The 25443-nt window shown below is 36.2% G+C and overlaps 3 protein-coding genes across 6 annotated transcripts; 1 reads left to right on the top strand and 2 right to left on the bottom strand.

The window, feature by feature from the left end:
* Positions 1 to 2499: 2499 nt before the first annotated feature.
* Positions 2500 to 4242, bottom strand: LOC6560305 (protein LTV1 homolog). The gene is made up of 2 exons (XM_001986518.2): positions 4131 to 4242; positions 2500 to 4073 (listed from the first exon to the last, which is right to left on the bottom strand). The coding sequence occupies exons 1-2, from the start codon at positions 4131 to 4133 to the stop codon at positions 2622 to 2624; spliced, it is 1455 nt and encodes a 484-aa protein (XP_001986554.1). The 5' UTR covers positions 4134 to 4242; the 3' UTR covers positions 2500 to 2621.
* A 309-nt stretch (positions 4243 to 4551) lies between these two features.
* Positions 4552 to 7356, top strand: LOC6560304 (early endosome antigen 1). Its single transcript, XM_001986517.3, has 6 exons — positions 4552 to 4655; positions 4715 to 5265; positions 5322 to 6139; positions 6204 to 6339; positions 6399 to 6515; positions 6601 to 7356. The coding sequence occupies exons 1-6, from the start codon at positions 4607 to 4609 to the stop codon at positions 6940 to 6942; spliced, it is 2013 nt and encodes a 670-aa protein (XP_001986553.1). The 5' UTR covers positions 4552 to 4606; the 3' UTR covers positions 6943 to 7356.
* On the bottom strand, positions 7344 to 24551 carry LOC6560959 (trehalase). 4 transcript variants are annotated; one of them, XM_001986516.3, is made up of 8 exons: positions 18362 to 18443; positions 12381 to 12572; positions 10791 to 10974; positions 9850 to 10728; positions 9341 to 9739; positions 9131 to 9272; positions 7909 to 7992; positions 7344 to 7808 (listed from the first exon to the last, which is right to left on the bottom strand). In XM_001986516.3, exons 2-7 carry the CDS (start codon positions 12542 to 12544, stop codon positions 7910 to 7912), a joined length of 1851 nt encoding a protein of 616 aa, XP_001986552.2. In that variant the 5' UTR covers positions 12545 to 12572; positions 18362 to 18443; the 3' UTR covers positions 7344 to 7808; position 7909. The 4 variants fall into 4 exon arrangements, 2 of the variants coding, with proteins under 2 accessions (XP_001986552.2, XP_032590886.1); XM_032734995.2 differs by lacking the exons at positions 12381 to 12572; positions 18362 to 18443 and adding an exon at positions 24166 to 24551; XR_004365004.2 differs by lacking the exon at positions 7344 to 7808 and having other exon boundaries at positions 7933 to 7992; positions 8506 to 9272.
* Positions 24552 to 25443: the final 892 nt, after the last annotated feature.

The following is a 25443-nucleotide window of genomic DNA, read 5'->3' as shown; positions in this document are numbered from 1 at the left end:
ATATGCGTTTTTTCTTCATTTTTGCAATGCGTTCATTACACTTTTAATTATTAAAAATTTTCGTGTTTTGTTTGAAGCCATTAAATCGCTTGTGTTGTATATGTTGGGGTTTGTTTTTGTAGTTTTATGTTCACTAATTAAATCTGAAAATCCATTTGTATTCATTATGCCTGCTGTTAGTTTTAATATCATATCGTAAGTAACTAAATTATTCGCTTAGATTAATATAAATTTATTTTAAATGAAGCAATCAAATGACTGCACCATTTTTATTTTATTTTTTCTTTGCAATTTAATTAATTTTAATTTGGTTTTAGAAGTTAGTTTTGAAGCATTTCAATTGCGGCGGCTTTCTTTTCATTTTACAAGTTGTTACTTTTCCGCGAGCGATATTTTTCCGTTGCACAAAACATTTTCAATCACAAATACAAGAATATATATTTGGATTAATCAATGATGCCCCCATAATTAGCCTATATTATTTGTTTGTTTGATTTATTGTTACGACATTTGATTTTTGTGTTTTGAATAATAACCGAAACCGAACCGCATTCACCAAACCACTCAAGTGCAAATTGTGTTAACACGAGAGAGCTCATAACAATTTTGTATACATATTTATATATATAAATAAATATGTAAATATATGTATATATATATATTTAGCTGGCCAATGGTAGAATAATATAGCGAGAATTACCGCGCTGATGGCCGACGCGCGCGTTCGAATCCTTTCGGCTTCGCTCAGGAACTGAACGGAACTGAAAATGCGCGAATTTCTTTGCCTTCTGCTGTCTTGCCACTTTAATAATAAAAAAAAGTACATATATAAGCAAACGGCGGTCCCAACAACAAAAGCGACGCCGGCGCTGACGCTGCCCGCCCGTTTGATCCATGGCAAGGGAAGGCGGGCAGGGGAAAGGGGATTGTGCACAACAACTGTGACGGCTTCCATTTACAAGGAGTTCTGTGTGAGTAAGCGTGCTGGGGAAAGCGTGCGAGCTGGAGCTTGGTTCCAAATTGGTGTTAGGTTCCGTTAGGCGCCATGCAAATGTTTTGGCCATGTGGATTTTTAATCATTCGGAATAGTACGTTAGCTCTAACTGGTAATAGAACCAACGGCGACAGTAATTACTGTATATAGTATTCAATATTAATATATGCTAAATTATATGTACACTTTGGGTAAATAATTAGCTAGCTATATTTTTCAGGCACGCATTTTGTCATAATTATTTATTTTAATAATCATTTTCGAGGGATTTCTTGAGTGTTATCAACTATAGTATGGTATTTTTAGTATACATTGATGTACTTCAATTTGCAATTTTATGACTTTTAGACTTTCCTTACTCTGTCTGCTTCATTCAATCAGTATTCATTTCTATTCAGGTCTATGAATATAAATTCACGCTTATATTTAAAGCGTATACTAAATATTAGCTGCATATTCATGAAAAAAACCCACAACTTCAATAAAAAGGTCTCGTTGAAGGTCAACAACATGTCAAATATGGTTAGCCTTATAGTATTTGTGCATTTGCTAAATACCTGTAGACAAATACCTATGCAAAACCATTTAGACATGAAACACACGTACACAATTTGCCTGATTGATTGACTAAATGACTGGTGTTGTAGGGCTTTCGAACCAAATCTATGCAATTCGACGTGGAAATTGCCACAAAATGGCCAAAAACTAAACAAGTGCGACGGCAAAAGACACACAAATACTACGTCAAAACCCTCGAGCAACAACATATGGCGTCTACACTCTTAAAATGTAATAATAATAATAATAACAGACATTAAGTAACAGTAAGCAAGTTAGTTGGATAGTAGTTGGACTTTCCAGCGCCGACCACATCCAATTAGTATAGGACTAACTAGCGAGCTGGAAAATTATGGCTACATTTACTCATGTCTCGTGGGAAAGTCTAAATGGTGGTTTCATGACTCTAATATGATATAATGAGTGCGTTGACACATGCGTATATGTGTGCTATAGTGTAAATATTATGCATTCGAACTTCCTGCTTACAAATGTAGACTGATTTTGAATGTTAAATTGTATGTGCAGTCGTAAGAGGCACAAGAAAGGGGGTCTAAAGAATTTTTATATATATTCTTGATTTGCATCAAGAGTCGACGCGATCTGTCTGTCTGAACGCGCCGATCTCAAAGTTCTCAAAGTTTGCAAAGCAAGTTTATGTAATCTTTGCGAAAGTACATATAATAAATCGAGTTACGATTGGTTGGTTTCTAAGGCGTGAACGACTTTACTGTATAAGGTTATTCCCTAGTCTAACTATTGGCCACTACTTTAAGAAGTGTTTATTGTCAATGAATACAATTATACAATCTTATACACAATTACAAATGGAAAGTGTTTTGTTTTTTGTTTGTTATATACTTTATATGCTGTAATCCAATGTCCTTGCTGAGGCTAAACAATGTGATACTATGTTAACAGCAAAGTAGGTAAGAAAAGATTTTAAATTTGTGTTAAATATGTATATTTGTGCTCACGCATACATATTGCGTATTTACATGATTTACAGCTAGAGTTTTCACAACTATGAACACATCCTAAAACTAAACGTTGCCCCCGCAAAAAGGCCCTAAACAATAGTCGAGCCCTGCTGGTTGGTACGCTGATTGATTTTAACATGTGTCTGTCGCTTCTTCTCTTCCTTGAAAGCCTCCGAATTTGCCTTCTTTTCAATGCGACGCTCGCTGCGATAATCCTTAAGCAGACGTTTGCGTTCGCGTTTCTCCTCTGGAGTTTCATCCTTGGGGCGTAGGGAGAGAACACTGAGCGTGGATACCACAGATTTGGCACACAGCGATTTGGGACCCGTTGCGTTTGCCGTATTGTCGTCCAGGTTGGCTAACGCTTTGGCCGTCAGCTGTCCATCGACGCCATTGCGGAGCACATTCGTGGGAAGACCCGTTTTGGGATCGATTTGGACTCGACGTGGACGAGGCTTCTCATCGATCAGCTTGGGATGGTTGTAAATGTTTGAATAGGTCGAGAGTATGGATTCGCAGTCCCATTTCTTATCTTTCTCGTCGTTCACCTCGTAGTCGACGAGCTCCTCCGTCGGATCCTGTTCACCATCGACGACATCACAGTACTTTTTGACGCGTTCGCGGTCCCATTCCTTGTTGTAGCTAATGTCGTCATTTTTCTTTTTGAACTCCTGGAAACATTGCATTACAACGGGATGCTTCTGATGCCAGTGTCCTTCGATATCCTCTAGGGCAAGATCCCCCAGCTCGGGATCATCGTAGCTGGCATAGAATTGCTCAAAACGATCATCGAGCAGGGAGAGCTGTTCGTTTCTACGGATCACACTCGATGACATTGAGTATTCCGTGAAGCGCGATTTGGTTTCCTCGTCGTCGAAACGACTCTTACGCATCAGCGGCCCAAGACGATCCATAAGTTCATCTTCGTTCTCATCTTCATTCAAATCATCCGAATCAAAGTCCATATCATCATCTCCTTCGTTCTCCTCATCCTCATCTTCGTCCTCGTCGTCATCATCATCGCTGCCCATTGCTTGCATTACGAAATCGTCATCCAGATCCTCGTTATCCTCGAAGTCGCTATCGAGACCTGCCACAACATCTGGATCCCAATCGGGACGTGGACCGGGCTGAGGAGCCGCTTTGTTCAGCATGCCTTCGGACTCTTCGAACTCGCTGGCAAATACGGAGCTAGGCAGCATGAGCAGATTATGCTGTTTCGATTCCTCTGCGTTTGCTTTCTTTGCCTGGTTGGGATTCTCCATATACTCCCAGACGACATCGTTCTCACGCTTTTTTAGATGCTGCATGTAGTCGTAGTCGTCATCGAAGTGAATGCCAAACTTCTTCAGCTCCTCCTGACGTTTGGCTGGATCTGTTGGTGTTGCAGCCGGCTTTGCTTGCGGCTGCCTGGCACTCGCCTCCAGGAGCACCCGCTGTGGAGCAGTTTCATCTGTCACCAGCGGATCGTGCTGACTGCGATGCACCAAGTGAAAGGTGACAGCTTTTTTGCGGTCAATATATGGTTTTTTTCCTTTTCCCTACAATTGAAATATACTCAATGAATACCTAGCTTTTATTTGCGATGCACATCTTACCATTTTTATGCTCCTGCTGTTGTTGTTTTCCTTCAAAACTCGAACGCGATTTTCGTAGCAATTGCGTTCCAAAACACATGTGCATTAGAGGTGAGCTACATACCTGTTACTTACATCGATATGCATTTAAGAATATCGATATTATTAATGGCAAATCGATATTTTTGCTGTGTATTTGAATTGTGTCGATGCCCGCACCATATTTTTTTTTATAGCACGTCATACAACGGATAGGAACTGTACCCTTCGAATTAAGATTATTACTACATCATAATAGTGATTATTTAAATCCTCTTTGCACTCGAAAATTAATTCATATTATAATCGTTGCTTATACATCGCTACGCGTCGTGACAACAATCGTGAGTGCAAGTATTGGGCGTTTGTTCTTTGCTTATTGCTCATCGCCAAGTGGAAGGAGTTGCATCCCTGGTGTAAACTAAACATTGTTATTGCCTTGCATTAATTAATGCAAAATGGAAGAAAATGAGAGCACTTCAGAAGCCACAAATAATGTCGCAAACGGTAAGTTGGATGTTTAATAATTAACACCCAACTCAAAGCAATGTGATTTCACTCATCAGGGGATGGTGACGCGACATACCAGCATAAATTGGAGCTACTCCAAGCGGAGATGCGCAAAATGCAAAACGAGTTTAATACGCAGCGAGCAAAAATGAAAGAGCTCTACATGCAGAAGGAGTCGGAGCGCAAGATGCTGCAGGACGAAATGGATGAGTTAAGAACACACCTTATGGTGGCTGACCTCAAGGCGCAAAACGAACTGCAGATGAAGGATATGAAGGCACAAGAGGAAATATCATCACTGCAGCAGCTGGTGCAGGACACAATCGAAGAATCGACGATATACAAGGATGAATTGGAGCGCATCAAAGTGGATCAGTTGCGCCAACAACAACAACAACTACAACAGCCGCAACAGCAATTGCAGCACACGGCTCCCCAGGCCCCCGAGCAATATGGCGGCCTGGCGCCACATGTAATGAATCAGGTGAAGAAAACTCTGGTATCCGTACGGAAACTGGGCAGTGATTCCCTTAACAACAGTATGCAACAGGAGGCTGCCGAGGGCAGCAATGCGCGTGGTGCAAACAAGAACAACAGCAAGCAATTTGTAAGTAGATAAACATGAATTTCAATGCAAATCCTTAATAATACTTACATGTGCAGGCCACAGAAGATGACGACATGCTGAGCTCAATCGTTGAGCAACTGCAGGAAGAAATGAAAGCGCTAAAGGAGAAATTGCGCCAACAGGACGAACAGCTGCAGGCCAAATCGCTTAAGATAGTGAGCGAGGAGGCGCCGGGATCAAATAGGAATGATGCTATGCACAAGTCAACGTCAACAGATTTACTAGCTGCCAATAATTGTAGTGCCTGCAAGGCGAGCGAACAGCTCACGGATGAGCTGAGTGCACAAGTGAAACAACAGCAGAAGCAGTTGGATGCGGTTCAGAAGCAACTTGTTGAATCCCGCGAACAATTGAGCAAGGAGGCAGCGTTGCGAAATGATTTGGAGAGTCAGTGGCAAGCGAAGCGTGAGGCACACAAGAGCGAAGTACAAAACCTGCGCGAGCAATACAAAAACAACGAACAACAACTTCTAAATATGCAACAAAAGTTTCTCGAGACCAAGGAGGATGTCCTGCGTCAATTGCAACGTGTCACCGATGACCGTGAGCGAGTCAATCAGCAGCTGGAGACGCTACAGGCGGACAATGATTTTCTATCGGGTCGCTTTCTCGCCACCTCCGAAGAGATTGAGAATCAATACATCAATCTACCCAATACGGTTGTGGAGCTACAGGAACTAATGCTGCGACAGCAGAGCGAATTAATCCAGGCCCGTGTGAGCAGCGAGTACGAGAAACAAAAGTGTGTGACTTCTTTGGATGAGATTCAAATATTGCGCGCTCAGCTGGATGAGAGCAACAGTGAGAGACGCGCCTACAAGCGCAAAGTGCAATTAGATATTAAGTCGCTGCAGTAAGTCTTAGATTAGCCTAACCCACAATCAGACGTAAATACATATAATTACTCCTCTCCACAGGGATCGCGTCACGGAGCATCTGGTTGCCGTGCAATCGCATGAGTCAGCTAAAACATTATTGGAGCGCAAGGAGGCTGAGCTTAACAAACAGCTATCCGAGTGTCGTGTTGAGATTATAGAACTACAGGAAGGCAACGTAAATACTATCATATTATATACCAATTGACTCACAGTAACAAGATTATGTTTATGCAGGAAAAATTGTCGAAAATAAATTCAGATTTTAAGTCTAAGATAAAGACGCTTCAGGAGGAGCTGTCCACAATGGAAACGGTGCAAAAAGATTTTGTCAAATTATCACAAACGCTTCAGGTATAAACAGATTACACAAAATATTTATTATAATTTAAAAAAACTAAGTCTTAAGCCTAATGTATTTTCATTTTGGGTATTTAAGATGACCCTGGAGGAGCTGCGGCATGCCGACACTGAGGTGCGCTGGCAGGACGACGATGATATAAACAATTGTCCCACATGTAATGCGGGCTTCACTGTGATGGTGAGGAAGATCCATTGCCGCCACTGCGGCCACATCTACTGCGATAAATGTCTAACGAAAACGGTGCCATCGGGGCCACGTAAACGTGTCGCCCGCGTCTGTGATATCTGTCACACATTGCTCACGCCAAACACCGCTCCCTATTTTAGTCATGAGCCACAGCCACAGCAACAGCACCAACAACAGCAGCAGCAGCAACAACAGCAGCAGCAGCAACAACAACAACAGCAAACCAATTAATTGGGAATTCGCTTCTGCTTTTGGCAAATAATTATTGTTTATTTACTGTGTACTATAATTCTTCGATTTGTTTTTTTTGGTGTTTCTTTTCGTGGAATTTTGAATTCTACATTGTAGTTTCTTGGAACCACATTGAACCGAGTCATATCCAGTCACAGCTCAGTCCTCTAGCTATAAACATATTCTCCTTCTTAGCTTTTTTTTGTTGTTAGTTAAGTTTTCCATTATTGAATTAGCAGTCAAAATATAAAAATAAAAAACACTATGTACACGCGAAGCTTGTGCTGCTCATATTACATTGAATTACTTAAACCAATTCCGCCTGCAAAGTTGAAAAGTATATTATTGTAATTGTAATTGTAATTATATATTTCGAATTACACACAACAAGAAAACAGGACTTCATGCAACAAATATATGTGTTTTATTTTCAAAAATCAGAGCAAACAATTTGGCAACTTTTATGTGAATAGTCATCCAAAAAATATACATATATCAAATTTGTGTGGTTTTGTCATCATGGGGTTTGCGAGGATAATATATATATATATAGATAAATTTGTGTACATGTTTACTCCTATTTGTAAAGTATTATTTTAGAAAATAATAATAACAATGTGGGCATGCCCGCTAAATTCTGTATGTACAACTTCACTTCAACTAACAATAAGTCAACTGTATATTGTATATACTACTAAGTATCTAATACTGCAATCTCCGCATTCAACAACAAGACATAAACTGTAAAAGGGTTTTGGTGTATTTAGTCCACAAAACACAACAACAAGCACAGAGAAGATTGGGCGGGGGGAATCACATTTTCATTTATGGGGCAATTATAGTTCGCACACAACGTCATTCATTTCCTGTAAAGACAAAATGTGCAATAATATCAGTTTAACTTGCTTCGCTCACAGACAAAAGTGACATTTTTAAAAGCTAGTCGCTGCTAGTCTTAACTCTTACCTCACCAAATAAATCGACCAACAACGACACCCACTAAAGCGATCGCCGACACGCCCAACACGCTGATTAGCTGTCTGCTTGGAGCTGTAATGCAAAATTAAGTTAATAACACACAAGCTTAAGTAAAAGGTAAAAGATAAGCTGTTATAAATATAGTCGATCTTTTCTAACTTGAAATCAGAAAAGTTCAACAGCTAAAATAATTTTAAACTAATTTCTTAATACCTCAAACTAAATACCATGTTAGACACATAATGTTATTGTGTGTATTATTGTGTTAATGATATTAACCAATGCCCCAAGCATATTCACAAAAACATTAAGGTTACATTTTAAATATGTTTTTTGCCGGCCACAGGTCAAGTGTTTCTTTTAATGTATCTTATTTAAATGCTCCGATATATTTCAAATCTTGACGCGGCTTAAAAAAAGAAGCGAAAAACAAATTTAAAAATAAAAAAAGAGATCACAAAACAGTAAACAATTAGAGTTAAAGTTGTTGGGATGATTTTGTTAAAGTACTTGTCCAGATGAGTGAAAACTTAACTTATGGAAATACTAATTTTTAAGTACAAACGAATAATTGAAGACACTTACGTGTAAAAGTTTTGACATTAGACGAGGTCAGCAAGGATGCAACACTCGTTCAATTTGAAACAGATACAGATGTAGATGCGAGGCAATGCGGGACGAGTCAAAGGCGAAGACAAAAAAGGCAAAGTCGAAGACAGATGAAAAGCGTTATATAGTAATAATATATTGAGAGAAGTGTGTGTTGTTGTAGTTGTTGTTGTTGTCGTAGCTGGAAGTCAATCTTGAACTGGACATGTTCTCCTGGTGCTTGCTCAGTGATGGATGGGTGATTAAATTTTGTTTCTTGTTCTTTTCGTGCTTGTTGAATTGACATCGTTGATTGTTGCCGTTACAGAGAGTGGTTATAGACAGCATAGGGGCGACAGGTAACTTAAACTATCGATTGATGGATAAATTTAGTAGATAGGATGGATACGCGCTTTATAATGGGTTTCGGGTTCTTACAAGTAAATACACATTATCAACTATTTGTGAGCATCTCTCTGTGAGCTTCGGTTTGACACTAAAGTACATTATAGTGCATATAATGAATTCAAATATTTCGATAGCGTTGTTGATTTATTTTCTTTGTCGTGATGTATGATTTGTTTTGTTTTCTTTTAGGGGCTGCTCTAATTCTCGTTTTCACCTGCAGCGTCCTTCCCATTGATCGAGATCTCGCGTCCATATTTCGCCAGCCATTCGATTATCACGCCATTGCTCCAGCCGAAGCCCGTCTGTACGCCGTACTCTCCACCGCCACCATGTCCACCAAACTTTTCCGCATCGTACTGAAAATATATCAAATAATGCGCTTTTAGCAAGGGCAGAGTCTCTATAAGTAAATCTTATCACTTACCTTTTCAAACATTGCCAGCGTCTCGCGATATGCCTCAAAGTTGGATTTGACCCAACGATGACCCCAGCTCTTGGAGAGATTTTTGGCTTCCGGGGTACCCAGATTATCCAGACCCTCGACAACAATATACTGTAAGGGCGCCCACACATTGGGGAAGTCCCATTGCTCACCGGTCTGGTAGATGGTATTTGGCACGCCGCCTGGGAATGTGTCCAGTTTGTTCTGCTCAACGTAATTTAGCACGGAGTCCGAGATTTTCTTTGAATCCGCAATATTATATGCCTTGGTCCACAATGGTGACAGGTTGCTGGACACAAAATAATTCCTTGGCTTATTGTTGATCAAATCATAATCGAGCCAGCAGCCAACTTCCTCGTTCCACAATACAGCCTGGATCGCCTGTAGAATTATAGAGTATGTAGATAAAATATATGTGTAAATTGAAATCGATTATGAAAATAGAAGTAAAGTGGAAATATAGTAATAGTTTTTTTATTTTTAATATTTACCTCTAGAATCTTTTTGGCCTTTGTCTCATACTCGGTCATCTTCTCAATGTTGCCCGCCTTGGAGTGAAACTCGGCAATCGTCTTGGCGTTCTGATACAGAATTGCATTTAGTTCGACGGGGACAATGGAGCGTGTCATGATTTGTGTAAGGTTGCCAATATTGGTGCCCTCCTCGTTGATGAACCAGCGGGAACTGAAATCCATGCCCGATTCGGCGGCTGCCTTCAGTTCGCTGTAGTGATTCTCCTTAGCCTCGGGTGTTAGAAAGCCGCTGGATGTCTCCACATCCTCACGATAGGATTCGGGCCGTGGCCCAGTTGTGGTATCTCGGTACCCGGCTAGATTGTGTCCCTTTGCCTGGACGCTGTGATTATTCATGAAATACTCAAACTCGTGCTCGAGTGTCTCCAGCGCATTAATGGCAAACATGTCATCCTTGGTGAAGTCGACATATGACTTCACCATTGCCGTTAGGAGTGGTGGCTGTGAGCGTCCTCCGTAGTAGACACGACCGCCATTCGGAATAAATCCGATCCTCTTCACAATGGACATTAAGTTCTCAATCATGCCACGGGCGGTGTCCTTCATATCGCTGTAGAGCAGACCACGAATGATCCAGTACGAGTCCCAGTAATAAAACTCAATAAAGCGACCGCCTGGCACAATAACGGGATTGGGTACGGGTATGATGGAGTAATATTCGGGATTTTTGTGCACATCATCTTTCATTTTACGCCCTAGCTCCTTCCAGATGTTGTTCAAATCGACACCCCATTGCTTCAGATCGGGATCACGGATTAGATCCAGAAAAGTGGGATGCTCAATCCAATCAGGTGGCGTCCACGCATCCAACTCGGTGCCCTTATCTCCAAAGTGAGACTAAAACCAAAAAATCAATTAGTAAAACATTAATATAGCTGCTAAATTCTTTTATGTCCCACATTAACAAATTCGCGTATTTCATCTTGGCTGGGATTATTATTTTTGGACTCCATCATCGCCTCGAAATCCTCCATGGTTTTCTCAGGCGCGAACTTTAGTTTCATGTCCACAAAGGTCTTGGAGTCTTGAAACAGCTTCGCCATTTGAACAGTATGCAGCAGGGGTCCATGGCAATAGATTTGGCTGTAAATATTCACAGACAACAAGATATATCATTAAATATATATTTTTATTATTTGATCAAATAAACATTTTAAATTTGTTTAATTAAAAAAATCTATAAATGATTTTATGAAATCAAATTGAATACCTTTCAGCTAAAGCAACACTCTACTTGCGTTTTAATAATTTATTGGATTTTTATATTTCTTTTGTCTTACAATTTAATTTTGAAGTATGTACTCATTTATTCTACTTTTTTTTTTTGTATTATTTTTTCTAACCGGTTGATAAGCTATATTTTAAGACACAAATACAAATAGATGAAAGTACTTTCTACGTATTATTATCTAATCGCAATCAAGAATTATTTTAATATACCCTTTGCAGAGGGTATTATAATTTTGTTGAGATGTTTATAACGCTTAGAAGGAGACGTATCCGACCTCACAAAATATATATATATATACTTGATGAGCATCACAATATTATCTTAATAGCTTAAAATTTAAATGAATTTTAGATATCTGCACTGACTCCGGTCTGGAAGGGTATACAATTTTCGGCTTGCCTAAGTTGGCCTTTCTTCATTGTTTTAACATTGATTCTGCAATACAAGTCAAAATGACTTAATAACACCATCGTTTGACGTCATTAATTAGTGCAAAACAATTGTTGATATTTACTTCGCAATAGCAGAACTTTGAGCTGCTTTTGTAAGACCCTAACTGAACACCTGTTTGATAGGATCAGCTCTCGGAATATATTATAAACATAGGAGCATAATATTCTAAAAAGGCACGACCAACGATGATAACGCGTCACGTTTATGGGGCTCGATCACATTTGCTGTTGCAAGTTAGAGAACTTATTTTGTTTAGCTGAGCGTACAATTTGATTGCAAATTAAGAGTACAAAAGTTGATAATTTTGGTTTTAATAATGGTCGACCGGTTGGACGGGGCAATGAAACCAGTTGATAGAATGGGTAAAAGTGCGCCGATGAATATGTATATATGTACTACTTTTTAATACTTGGGTTTGGCTGTACGTTTGTATATATTTTATAAATAATATATATTTTTCTGCTTTTAGCTAAAAGATATGACATTTAAAGACTGACATTATTGGAAGTCGATGTGGTAAAAATATACACTTTTTTGGGTTATTCTGAATTGAGAAAGTATCATAAAAAATTGGTATACTTCATTTGGAGAAATTTTTATATATATATAACCCGCATGACATATTTACGTAGTTTTGTTGTCTTTTAGCTTATAATTTGTGTTGGAAAAGTGTGTAATGATCGCGAAAGCTTTCTTTTATATACTAACACTAAGCAGACAATATTATCAATTGTTTGTGAATATTTTCAAATTATTCACATAGGATATTATTTTAACGATTTCCCATAGCGATTTCCAAACTTACCATGAGGGAAAATCGTAGATTTCATCGTTTGCGTCGGTTTTAACAATCACATTATCACTATCCGAGATAAATTCGTTTAGATTTTTTGATCTAACTTGCGGAAGAGCTGCTAAGCAGCAGAAGCCGAGGATTATTAGTAAATTGAGACCATTTAACTTGCTCATTGTTCTACTGGGGAAAGGGGCTAAGGAGCTGTGATGTATTTGATTAACTTTATATTTATATTTTTTATGTCTATTTTTAGTATAATTGGTTAATTAAACGCTTAGCCGCTCTCACTTGTTTAATAATAATAATACGCGACTACAAATAGACCGACTAAGTAACGCAATAACTAATACACTGAGTGGGACTGATTAAGCAAAACGACAATTTATTTTTATACAAAGAAATTTTCTTAACCGCACTTTGCGTGTATTTTTTATGCAGGATTTTCAGGTAGACAGGATTAATCTGCTGAGAGCTGTAACTGTAACTATAACTGTAACTGTATCACACACACGAAGTCTCGCTCTCGCAGTTACACTTTCCGTCAACGAGACTGACACAACCAGCGCCCTGTCAACGCAAGAATACTTCTAACTGTTTCAACCGTTTTCATTTTATAAAATAAATGGCCGAACACTAACGACGAAACGACAACGAAGCGACGACGACGACAACGACTACATCGGTGTTATTATTGCCGATCAAGAGCAAGTGATCAGTGATCGGCACACGGCACAGGCACAAGGCACGAGTACGAACGAAATATAAAATACAATGCACGAGAATGAGGTGGGCGTGGGGCGTTTGTGTTGTTCTATTTTTAAATCAGTCTGTAGTCACTGTAATGACAATTACTGCTGCTAAACCGAAGCCGAAGCCGAACACTCGGTTCAACGGTGGTTTTTAATATATCCGTTAGTTCTTGTTGTTGCTCTTTGTTGATATCAATTTTCTTTTCATTTATTCAAGTTGACTTGGCTTAATTATGCGTCTGACACGTGTCTTGTATTTCTTAAGCAAAATATTATTCAATTTGAAACTATCTTTTAATTTTTAATCTGCCATTAAATACAATTATTCTCTTCTCTGGGATATTTTGTTGGTATTGACTTTGCATGTAGGTATATTTGTTTAATAAGTGAATATCTAACTAAATAGCATCTTAGGTATTTATTTGCATATTATTTTATCCACTTTAATACAATAAATAATTAATTCAATTATGCAGGGTATTTTATATTATGCTTTAATTGCAAATGAGATTGAAAATAGCCCCATTTTCTTACTACACTAGATGCAGTCATATTTCCATAAACTTTTATTATGGGCGTTACCATAAACTGATAAATGTAGCTGCAATAAAGATTTCTGGTCTAAATTCGTAAAGTCAACAAATCGGATTTAAATAACGCTTAGAAATCATTATTGAAAATCGATATTTGTGTTTCTAATAACAAGTTTCAGCCAATTTTATACCAATTAGTCGAAGCTTTCTAAAATATATTATAAGTACAAATATTTATTATTTTTATTTATTATTCAAATAAAAAGCCCGCATGTTAATGAAAGGAGAACTTGCTTTTGTTTTATCGCTTTTAAAATCAGCGTGCTATTATTATTCACAACACGAACTTATGAAATTAGTCACTATTGCCAGGCCCCACTGTAGGTAGGCAAACCGCTGTCAGTTTCGTCTGTTTATGCATGTGCACAAGATATGACATGACGACTCATTAACTTTTAGCATGATAATGAAATTTTACACAACGAATTGGACAGATTGAGGCATACTTCAAATGTAAATTAAAACACCCAACACAAATCGAAATAATTACCAGCCTAGTGTTCCATTTACGATTAGTGTCAAACTGATTCGAGCAATGAAAGGGTAAATCCCAATAGCAAGCCTACAAATAAATTCTTCATTTGAATATCGTATCTTCTAAAGGTTTTCTTTCCAACTTAATGAGTGCATCGGGCTTATTTATTTTTATCTCGAATGGACGCTATTGAAGCTCTCAACATGGGGAAAATACACAAACTAGGCAAACTACTCTAAAGGTTTTACTTACTATTTTTATGTCTACAAGTTTTAAATATTTATCAATACTGCCGCGATTCAATTGCGGTTTTTAGCTATACAAAATAAAAATTTAATATTACGTCGCAACACTTTCCGATTCGCAGTGATATTTATAAATTGCACAACGCATTTGTAGCTATCTGTGAGTCCCAACTACAACGAGTCTTAATTGAACTCGTGTGCTGACTACGGCTTAGTCTGTGAACCCGAAATAAGATTTCACAACGTCATCATATCATCATATAGAAGATTATCATCTGCGCCTCAGTTAATCAAAAGTGCTGAGAACTAAATTTGCATGCCATATATTATATCTGCTGTATATAGTACGATATATATAGTATGAACATGTACACATTTTCGGCAGCTGATCATTGACCGGAAAATTCGTGTTGCATGTCGCACTTTTCGTGATTTATCACATTTAGTTAATATTCACTTGACTAGAATTATACACACGCATATATAAATACATAAATATTCAGCTGTGGTATACATTATACGATATATTTTTGCTCTAGTTTGACATATTGTTTTGACTTATGTGCAAAAATCGAACTACGTCAGTTTTATGCCATTTTAAAGCTATTATATAAATGTAGTCTAACGCTCTCTTTCTCTCTCTCTCACACACACTCTCTCGCTCTTTCTCTAGTATGTACTGTTGTGGCATCCAGCAACAAAATAGACTTAATTTCACTAGCAAAAATTGACCTGCTAAGCATAACAGTTGTGCAATTTAATTGCACCTGTGGGGAAGAGAAAGAGAGTATTTTGTTTGTTTGTGACGTCAGCAAAACGGAACAGAAGTAAACGTTTAATAGACAAACTGAATTAGAGGTATGAAAAAAACCTGTCACAATTGTCGTCGAAACGTGATTTCATTAGTAAAACATTAACATTAGATGCTGATTCTAATACCTGATTTAGCGCATGCTTTGACTTTTAATATGTAGCTAGATTTGTCTAGACTATACTTATGTCTAGTTATAGGTTACTCGACAATGACTCAGTTTTGATCATATATATTGATAATTTAAGTAGCACGCACATTAAATTGTCTGGATAGCTGACAATTGGCATCTGAAAGTAGCATTTATCTAATTAACACTATTTCTCTCATAGTCTAACATAAATCATACAAAATATGTAAGCAAAATGTGTTTAAAAAAAGATTTAAGGCTAACCTTTCTCGACAATAAGGAAGACTTCCTTTTCATGAAACTCATAAATAAATAATACAATTAAGCTCTTATTCATACAAGATTTTATAATAAGTAAATGAAACGCCCAAAAATAAGTAAGGTCGTTTCAATGTTGTGACTGCATAACTTGCTATACAAATATTTAAACGGGTGTAATGGACTTTTCAATAATTACGGCGACAAGCGATGACAAATAGACGCCAGTTGTTCGACGTGTTTGGCATAGTTATCACATATAGCCTATTTATATATACGTACACACATACATGAACACATTCATACATTAAAGCATACCATCATAATTTTAATATTGTTTCCGATTCCGCTTAAGTCAAGCTAAATACACACACACACACACACAACTAATTCCGGTTCAAATTGTGGATAATTCATATTAATAAATTTGTTCAGCTTTTGATATACTCTGAAATCATTAAAAATGAGTTGAAAGCAGAATACACCGATTTCAGGCACGACAAGAGCTCTCTCGACAAGAGCTCTCCCGGCAAGAATATTCTTACTTGTTTTAAGCAATTATGTTAATTATAATAATAATATAATTTGAATAATTCACAATGAATTAGCTAAGATTTTAAGCTGTACAAGTTACCAAAAAAAAAAAATATGTGAATAAATTACTTAAGTACATTTTCCAAGCAAATTAATCATTCCGATTCAGCTCTATTTTAAATAAATCTGACACCTTATTACGAGATTAATCTCAGGTTATATAAACATAAGTTTTATAAAAACACTGAGAATACAAACAATTATATACTATATACATTTATTTATATGAATGTACGACAATTGAAAATCTGTAAGAAAATAATGATTGATTGTAAAACAAATCGCTATTATAAATTACCAATAATTGTTATATTCTAAGTGAAAAATTCTTATACCATATTTATATAGTCATCAAATCGTGATATTTTTTTAAACACATTTTTAATATTTTTATACAAATTGACTAAATAAATAAATAAGCTGTATGAATAAAAATTACAGTTTTAGCTGACTATTTTTTTTTAACCAATAACCGTCATTGCGGCCTAAAGTGCTAAGCGTTTTATTGGCTTTGCTGACGTCTTTGTTCGTTTGACCAATAACTCAACTATAAACAAACAAAAAAATGAGAAGAAATCTGACAACAATCAGCTAAAAACCCGTTTCATTAAATGGTCCAATTAAGCACGTTTACTAATTGCAGTCAGCAGCATATGCAAAAAACCATTCGTGCTCAAGATTAAGATTCAAGGACAACGATTATAAAAGTATTGTGATTTGTTATTAAATGGCCGAAATGATTTAATTAGCATAAACATAGACTGAAACAGCTCAATAACCCCAAAAAAATGTATAAAATGCGGGGTAAGAATGTCAGAAAATGCATAACTTGTGCATTTTTTCGTTTTTGAGAAGAATTAAATTCACCTCATTTCCTATATATATATATATATATACGTAGATTAATGCGAGTAACCTGCATGCTTATTTGATTTAAATAGTTTGCAAAAAAAAAAAACGAAAGGAAACGGGAAATCAAGTTAAGGTTAAATTTGTTAAAGAAGTTCGTAATGTTCTCGGACAAGACCTATAAATTTGTATAAGAAAACAAGATAAGAGTTAATCGGCAAGTTTCTTGGACAACGTCCAGTACTTGACATTGAATTTAATCTTTGATTGCAAATTTACTTGGTCAAGAACTCATGGCATTGGCAAATAGAGCGATCAAGTGGCAAGAACTTGACTTAATTCCTTTTAGCCATAGCCGATGATACCAAAGCACTAAAAAAAAAACAAATGAAAAACCAACCTGCCGATGAAATCGAAGCTACACTGTAAAAAAAAACATTTAGTCGAAAAAAAAAGATAAGATATATGAAAGAAATATTTTTATACGTGAGAGAAAAAAACCATTCTCAAAACAATGAGATACTGTTACCCAAATCAATGGATTTAAACTATTATTTTAAGTACTATACATTTTTTGAACAATTAAAAACACAATGCATATTTGTGGGCGAATTTGCATCGGAATTTGGCAATGCAGGGTCAACTGTCGGAAAGGTCTTGTCTGTATGTATATATATTATTATATATGTTTCTTGAAAAGCTTGCGTTTTTCTTACAACCATTAAACGAACCTCGCTTGGATAAAGAGCATTTTATATATATAATTCATATCTTAATAATAAGTGTATATTTTATTGTGATCAATAATTGAGGTTGTGGTTGAATTGTTTACTTCTTAACCCCAGTTTAAACTAGACACCCTGTATGCAGGGTTCGAAATTGTTAACAACAGTAAAAACAACTTGGAAAAAAGTGTGATAAAACCCAATAAACAACGATGCTTGGAAAATTATAATTTAATTGCGTTGATTATTTGCTGTGGTGGTGGCTTTTGTTTGGCTGCGGCTAAGCGTTAATTGCAATTATTAAATTTAAATTTGTTATTAGATACACGATTATATGTGCATAATAACGGAGAGCTTTTATCTGTGTATGGTTTAAGCTTTTATTGTTTACAGAGTTTGCCAACAGAAATTATGAGCACTTGTGATTGCTAAGCACTTGAAGTTAGTTTATTCATTATTATGTGCACTGATTTTCAACACGATTGCAAAGCCTTTATTCTCAATGCATGTTTATGCCGTGTATTTGCTGTCTATATTTATTTCAATTTTTTTCGTGATTACTTTGTTTTTTTCTTGGCTTTTAATTCTTATCTGATTACGGAGCGCGTAGCGATGTTTTTCGCTTGGCATCAGTTTCAATACTGCGGCAGCTAATGCAATGAGTCGTATAATTTAAATAAGATTTGCACTAAAACTAACCCAATTCCAGTTGTTTTCCCTTATGTATTCGCTTTACTCTCCGTTAAAAAAAGCTAGATTGTTTTTGCACATTTGTCAATTACTTAAATATACAAGTTACCTTTTTTGAGGTGCTATAACTTACAACTGTAAAATATGCCCATTATGTCTGATGAGATGTGAGCGATTAGTGTAGCCAGTAATTTAAACTGAATTTTCTCACACTCGAAAAAATATGAGATATAAAATTTGAGGTCAAAAAGAACTTAGAATAGGGATCGAAAGGCTAACTTTTGTAAACTCAAAAAGCCTATATGCAAGAGTTAAGTTTATGAATTAAAAACATCAAAACTGTATAATATTTTAAGTTTAAAAATACTTTCCAAGAGTAATACAATTTTTTTTCATATTTAACTAGTTAAAAAAAATTTATTTCTTGAATTTAGAGCAACGTTTTCCGCTGAGTGTAGTTCTCATGTGCCTTAGTCGTGGCCTATAATATGAATTGCACTATTCCATAGCATTTACGGCATAATAAACTTAAAGTATTTGTAGGCATGATATTTGACAATGACCTTATCTCTGGTAATAAATTCCGGTTTCAACTGAAAGTAATTTAGCACTGTGATTAATTATTGAGTGTACAACATCTGAAAAGAGCATATATAGCAATATGTAGATTTACTATTGGGCTACAAATACTTCAAAGTGATAATATTGTAAGCCTCAAGGTCTCGAAACTCTTTATTTTTGTGCCGGACTCGGAGCAAAACAAGCTAGCTTAATCAGTCAGAATGAGTATTACGGTCTATATTTCCAGCGAGTGCTTTTAGTTAAATCAGCAAAAGTTTATTGCATTGACAGCGATTAGATAATTGCTTAGCCTAGCATATCTGGCACTAACCTGTTTCCGAAGTCTTTGTGATTGAACCTGCTGTTATTTTTTTCTATCCGCTCTGATGCACTTGCAACATTTCGTTTAGCCAAGGCCCAAAATTCGCATCGGAGATGTCCCAATTGGAATAGGAATCTGGTTTTGATTAGGCTCATTTATGCAGCATCGTTTACGAGATGAGACTGAAAGTGAGTCGTTGTCTAGTTTAAGTTCCTAGCCTATTTTGATAAGAGCATCGTTAACTGATAGTAAGAAAAGTAGCTTTTGAGCATATTATTATTCTTTGAGAGCTTTTGATTTGTACTTTTTTATAACTTGTGGCAAGTTTGGCTGTCATATATGTCACAACAGATTGATCCCTCTACAAAAGAGGTACACTTAAAAAATAATATGAACTAGAATTATAAATAAAGATAAAGGTAATATATTTTTTAGAAATTTATTAGTCAAATAAATGTTCAGGTTCTCATAAGTATGTACATATATAATCATATACAAATGAATGTCAGAGATGTTATATTGAGAGCCCTTAATCTTGCAACTAAGTATAGCTAGAACTACTAAATACTACCAAAGCAAACAACATATAAACAGTAGCCAAGTGATTAAAATGCTAACAACTTGTTGCGCTGAGGTTTGAGTTCTAATACAGATTACGTATACGAAGCGGACACACCGCCAAAGTGTCAGCCAATCACAGAACAGAACAACAGAAACTGGAAAATCCTACAGGTGTTTGTGAGAGCAGGTCGTGATTAAAATTTTTTATTGCACACCTACTGAGAATCACATGGAAAGTGCATGTGTATGAATATAGTTTGCTTATATATCACATTTCTACGTATTGATATAATATTCTCAGTGGTTAAAAAAAAAAATACCTCCATTTTCAATGATTTTAAATTGTAGCTGACCTCAGCGCATTTATAACAATCAGCTTTTGTTGAGCTGCATGCTAAATTGTACGCCCTCTAAAAGTAGGCAATAAGTTTTTTGCTACTGACAAACTAAATTCGGTTTTATTTCAAATACTTCACATTTGCAAATTATCAACGATGAAACGACGCTTTCAAAAAGCACAAAAAATAATGTCATTTGAGGCAGGCTAAAAAATTGCTGAGTTAATAAGACAGCATCAATAATAGTTCGATGGTTCAATGGGTCTAGACTTTCCATAGCTATAACTTAATAAAAGCAAAGGTAAATCTTAACTGGAATCTAAAGCCTGTCAAATGCTGCAAGCAGTTAAAGTACCTTTACTTAAAGGTATTTTAAACAAATATTAAACAGAATTTTTTGATAGCCATACCCTGCCGTTACTGTATACACACACGTACATATGGTTCCAGAGACGTTTTTGGCGGTGAATGGCTAGCCGCTTGCCATACAAATTTGTTCGCCGAGCTGTTGCCAGAAATGTTTGAAAGCTATAACAAGAATTGCTTTTTGAACTGCCATGTTGAAAAATGTGCGTTTCTTTCAAAAGCTTAATCAGTTAAAGTGTAATCATATACAGCAGTCAAATTGCACTACAGTTGCTGATATGGCTGCAACAGTTATTGTGATAAGGGCTTCGACTTTTGGCGTGAGTCATGTTAACTGTTTACGTAAATATTGTTGAACTCTGTTGCTAATTAATTATATGGATATTCATGGTTTGAATCGCATCGTATTGTACAGATAATTAAAAGTGATAAATTCGTATTCGCACACGGGAATTGTGAGAAACTGTCATGTAAAGCGTTCCCATCGTATTCTCAACAAATTGACCAAAAATAAAATAATTTAATCAAGTTAAATCGACGAACTGGTCAGCTGTTGAGCAAAACAACCCAAAATCATGCAACTGGTCAACAGTTTACGTTACCGCTTGAAGTGATTTTAGAATTGCTATAAAAATATATCAATTGGCTCGTCAATTTGTTGGCAGATTCCGCTTACAGATGGTAAGTGCTCAGACTGTTGTCTAAAAAGTTCATTGGCACGAAAGTATGCATATAGTATGTACGATATATTTGTAGAATGTAAAATTGGACTGCATAGCCCATGACAATTTGAATGCCAATGCCAAAATACTAAAAATAATGCACATAGCTAACAATTTTAAACGCAACCGAAATATTTACACCAATAATTTACTTTCCCTTTATAAAGTTATAAAAAAAATCTAAATGTGCCAAAATAACTTGGTTAAATTTACTTTTAACCGCAATTTATATTATATTTTATTTTATTTTGTTGCTTGTATAACAGTATTTCAAATTTCTTCAGGGTGAAAAGTGAAAGCATCGCCTCTAACATCCAGTATTTTTTCTTTTCTCTTTTAAATCAGAATTATGCAACTAAATTGTGCAATTGCAAATGCAAATGCAATTTCGAACCATATTCGATAATGAAAAACAAAATATAAAACAATAAGACTTACCTGCTGGAATTCATTTTATGCGTTGTAAATAGTTGGCTTGTTGAACTTTATTGATATTTATTGTTTTGTCCGCTATTGTTGTCGCAACTTGACATTTGTTCGTTAACAAACTTATACTTTTATCACATTAACACGCGCTTGTTTTGCTTTCATCGCAGAATATAATGTGATTTTTGCGCAATTTTTGTCGCCTGTGCAAATAAGCGCTTGCAATGTGCTGCAAACGCTGAAAAACTGACTAATTGTCGGTGTAAGCACACTGGCAGCGTTGTCGAATAATTTATTTATTTAATGTACTTAATTTCTAGAGGCAACGGTGTAGCCAGACACCAAACTGGCAGTAGTGTTTTGCAAAATCTGCCTCGCCACTCTAATTTGTTCGACGAGATGTTGCCAGACATGTTCGCTTAGGTATTTACACGAACGCCAATAATGTCTGGCAATAGCATTGACACGTTGCTCCGGCAAACCAACTGGCAGGTGTAGAATAATTGTAGAATATTCGAACATATTGCCAGTGAGTGCAAACCCAGTGTCATCAAAAGCTGAGAGCAGAGAGACAAAACTACGCAAGTTGCCGGTAGTCGGCGGTCCTCTTCATGTATTTTCTCTCTCCTCAAGTCTCCCTCTGCCCCTTCCATTGCAAATGAGTGGCGTTTATAACCTATGCTGATGAAATTTGCAGCCACACTTGAAATTTGACATGTTGATCACAGAGAATCGCATTTGTTCGTCCAAACAAAATTTGTAGCCATATGACAATTTTTGTTAAGCACTCTGATCATTACAACGTACCATAAATGTGTATACATATATATATATATATATATATATATATATATATATATATATATATGTAATCAGCTGTGATAAACATTTGAAGTAGGTCTGTTTCAAGGTGCCCTTGCCAACTGTTGTTGCCGGTTTGTATTTATCTAACTAAACTGACAATAAGTGAAAACTTGCAAAAAATATTAATTAATTAAAACACGCTTAAAGCCACTCCACTCAAATGTTGAGTGAAAGGACAAATAAATTCAAAGGGGAAGCTCAAACACTATAAATGTTTATCTCCAAACTTCACGCAATGAATCATAAGAGTAAATAAATAAATTAGTTTATCGGTAATAAAATCTCAGAAGAGTTAGTGATGATCGAAACCTTTCGTTTTTCTGGAGGGAAATATATAAAGCGATCTTCAAGGAAAGCCAAAATCTTCACATTTTGTGACTTTAACTGTAAGTCTCTACCTTCCTACTTCGATATCACAATGTAAAACTTTTACTATGGTAAACTACCAAGAGATTGGATATTTTATAGTTATCAATATACAGCAATATTTAATGTAGCACAATTAAAGATTTGGTTATCTGGGACTTACTAATAAGCTAAAGGTTAAGAGAGTTAAATGCCTACATATGTCGAGACTCGTATTCAGAATAGTATTTAATAAATTATACATTCTTGATTTGATTGATTGACACCCTTCTTAATCATAATGCTATAGGGTATATCAACTACAAGGTCGCCAAGCTATTGAAGCAATTTTTGGCCTTGTACTGCAACACGTGTTGAACTGTTTAATAATTTGCTGTTATCCACAATTACGATTATGGCAGTTCAAGCAATTCTACAATAGTTAGTCACGTCTGAAAAACTGATGTGCTTGCTAAAGTTTATTTAGTTATCGATTATAGCAAATAACTCAGAAGCAACTGAACATGTCACTATTTAGTTTTGTCAATAAAAATGTATCTTAATAATTTATTAGATATTTAAGAGAAACATTTTTTATTTCATATTTTGAGGACTTTATGAGCATTTTAAAACGCATTGCTGCCGTTTCTTTTCATATCAGAAATTGCAGCAATAAATAAATCGTTCCAGCCTCCGTCTAGCCAGATTGTGAACTGATTTCTGATTTTATACAGTCTGATAAACCAACTGACAAAAATAACAACATTTTTTAATGTGTCGTGAGAGCGAGAGAAAGATAAATATTTGGATGGCTACGAGACAAAATCGCAAACATTGAATAAAATGCAAAAAAAAAACAAAGGGTATTTATAACTCAACTGCGAAAACAGACTTGCTTACACACATACACACACAAACACTCTTATGCACTCATACACAGATTTAAAACATACTTTACGCACAGTAAAGCTTTTCGGGGTTGAAAAGTGAAAGCACCTCCTAACACTAACAGACAGACTGACTGTCTGACTATGTCAGTCTTTTTTTCTTGATTTGAAAAACACAAATTATGCAACTAAGTTGTGCAAATGCAAATGCAACTACAAATGCAAATTTAATTTCGCACCATATTCGATAATGAGAAGAAGAAAATAAGACAGTAAAACTTACCTGTTGGAATTCATTTTATATGTTTTAATTAGTTGACTTCCTCTCGAAATTGAGTTTGGATTTGTTAAATTTTATCTTTGCTGAATTTTAACGCCACGCGTCAAATATTTTTTGTATTCGTATTGATTGCTTTGGCCACTGTTGAGATGTGTTTGTTTGCAAACTTAAACTGTAATCACAATAAAACGTGTTTGTTGTTTGTTTTGCTTTTATCACAGGAAACAAAATTATTTCTGTGCAATTTTTATTGTCTGTGCGAACGAAGCGCGTGCGACCACTTGGAAAAAGGCTACAACACTGACTAACGCGACGATCGCAAAGTAGCCCCCATGTAAATAAATAGTTTTTGCCGCTCTCGTGACTCGCATGTACACACACATAAGCCATTTCTGCATATCTAAGTTTGCACGCTTTTGGGGCAGCGCCAGCTGTTGTTGAGCCAAAGAGCAAAGAGAGCGATGGAGAACGAAAAACAGAAAGAGCGCATTGAATGTTGACGGCTGCTATGATAAAAAGCTATAATGAACTTTGTAGCCAAGCTGTGATTCTCGACTTGGATATGCCCTTTAGCAAATATTTAATTTAACGATAAACGTATTTGCTTTTGCGTTTGATTGCCCAAAAGGTTAGGTAAATACTAATACTTATAGGCTTTTAATACACTCGTTCTTCTCTAACTTAACTGCTAATGTCACAGAGAATACATCTGTGCATACATATGTGCGACAAACTGAATATACCCCGTGCGCAAGACTGTTAACGAAAGCTGAAAGCAGAGAGGAGAGAGTAAACGCGTCATACGTGACAAAACTCCGCATGTAGCCGGCAGTCGGCGCTACTCTTTACATATCTATACTCTCTGCTCGCCCTACCTATGCCCTCGCATCCTCAATGAATGACGTTTGTAGCCTCTGCTGATGCAATTTGCAGCCACAGTTGAAATTTAACGTGTTGATGGCAGAGTGTCGCATTCGTCCAAACAAAATGTTTAGCCTTATGACAATTTTTGTGAAACACTCTGATAAATACAATACATATATCATATATGTATATACATTTATATACATATGTATTCAGTTGTGATAAACATTTGGGTTGGATCGGTTTCAAGGTGCCCTTGCCAACTGTTGCTGCCGGTTTGTCTGTATTGACAGACGGTCATTGCGAACCGGTTCGAAAGCTCGTGCTTTTTTCTCAACAATGAGTGAAAATTGCAAACAATATTAGTTAATTAAAGCACGCTTGAATACCGAATAGAATGACAATGACCTTCGGACA

The sequence above is a fragment of the Drosophila grimshawi genome, unplaced genomic scaffold, assembly GCF_018153295.1.
Source record: "Drosophila grimshawi isolate 15287-2541.00 unplaced genomic scaffold, ASM1815329v1 contig_1367, whole genome shotgun sequence".
Classification (NCBI taxonomy): domain Eukaryota; kingdom Metazoa; phylum Arthropoda; class Insecta; order Diptera; family Drosophilidae; genus Drosophila; species Drosophila grimshawi.
Note: the sequence above shows the minus strand (reverse complement) of the source record. Positions and strands in the feature narration are given on the sequence as shown.

What these genes read in the sequence shown, in the direction of transcription:
- LOC6560959 (XM_001986516.3), bottom strand. Translation starts at nt 12,544, where the DNA reads ATGAGCAAGTTAAATGGTCTCAATTTACTAATAATCCTCGGCTTCTGC. An exon ending in ATCTACGATTTTCCCTCATG is followed by an intron (nt 10,975 to 12,380) that starts GTAAGTTTGGAA and finishes GAATATTTACAG; the next exon opens with CCAAATCTATTGCCATGGAC. An exon ending in AAATACGCGAATTTGTTAAT is followed by an intron (nt 10,729 to 10,790) that starts GTGGGACATAAA and finishes TTTTGGTTTTAG; the next exon opens with TCTCACTTTGGAGATAAGGG.
- LOC6560304 (XM_001986517.3), top strand. Translation starts at nt 4,607, where the DNA reads ATGGAAGAAAATGAGAGCACTTCAGAAGCCACAAATAATGTCGCAAAC. An exon ending in AGAACAACAGCAAGCAATTT is followed by an intron (nt 5,266 to 5,321) that starts GTAAGTAGATAA and finishes TTACATGTGCAG; the next exon opens with GCCACAGAAGATGACGACAT. An exon ending in TAGAACTACAGGAAGGCAAC is followed by an intron (nt 6,340 to 6,398) that starts GTAAATACTATC and finishes ATGTTTATGCAG; the next exon opens with GAAAAATTGTCGAAAATAAA.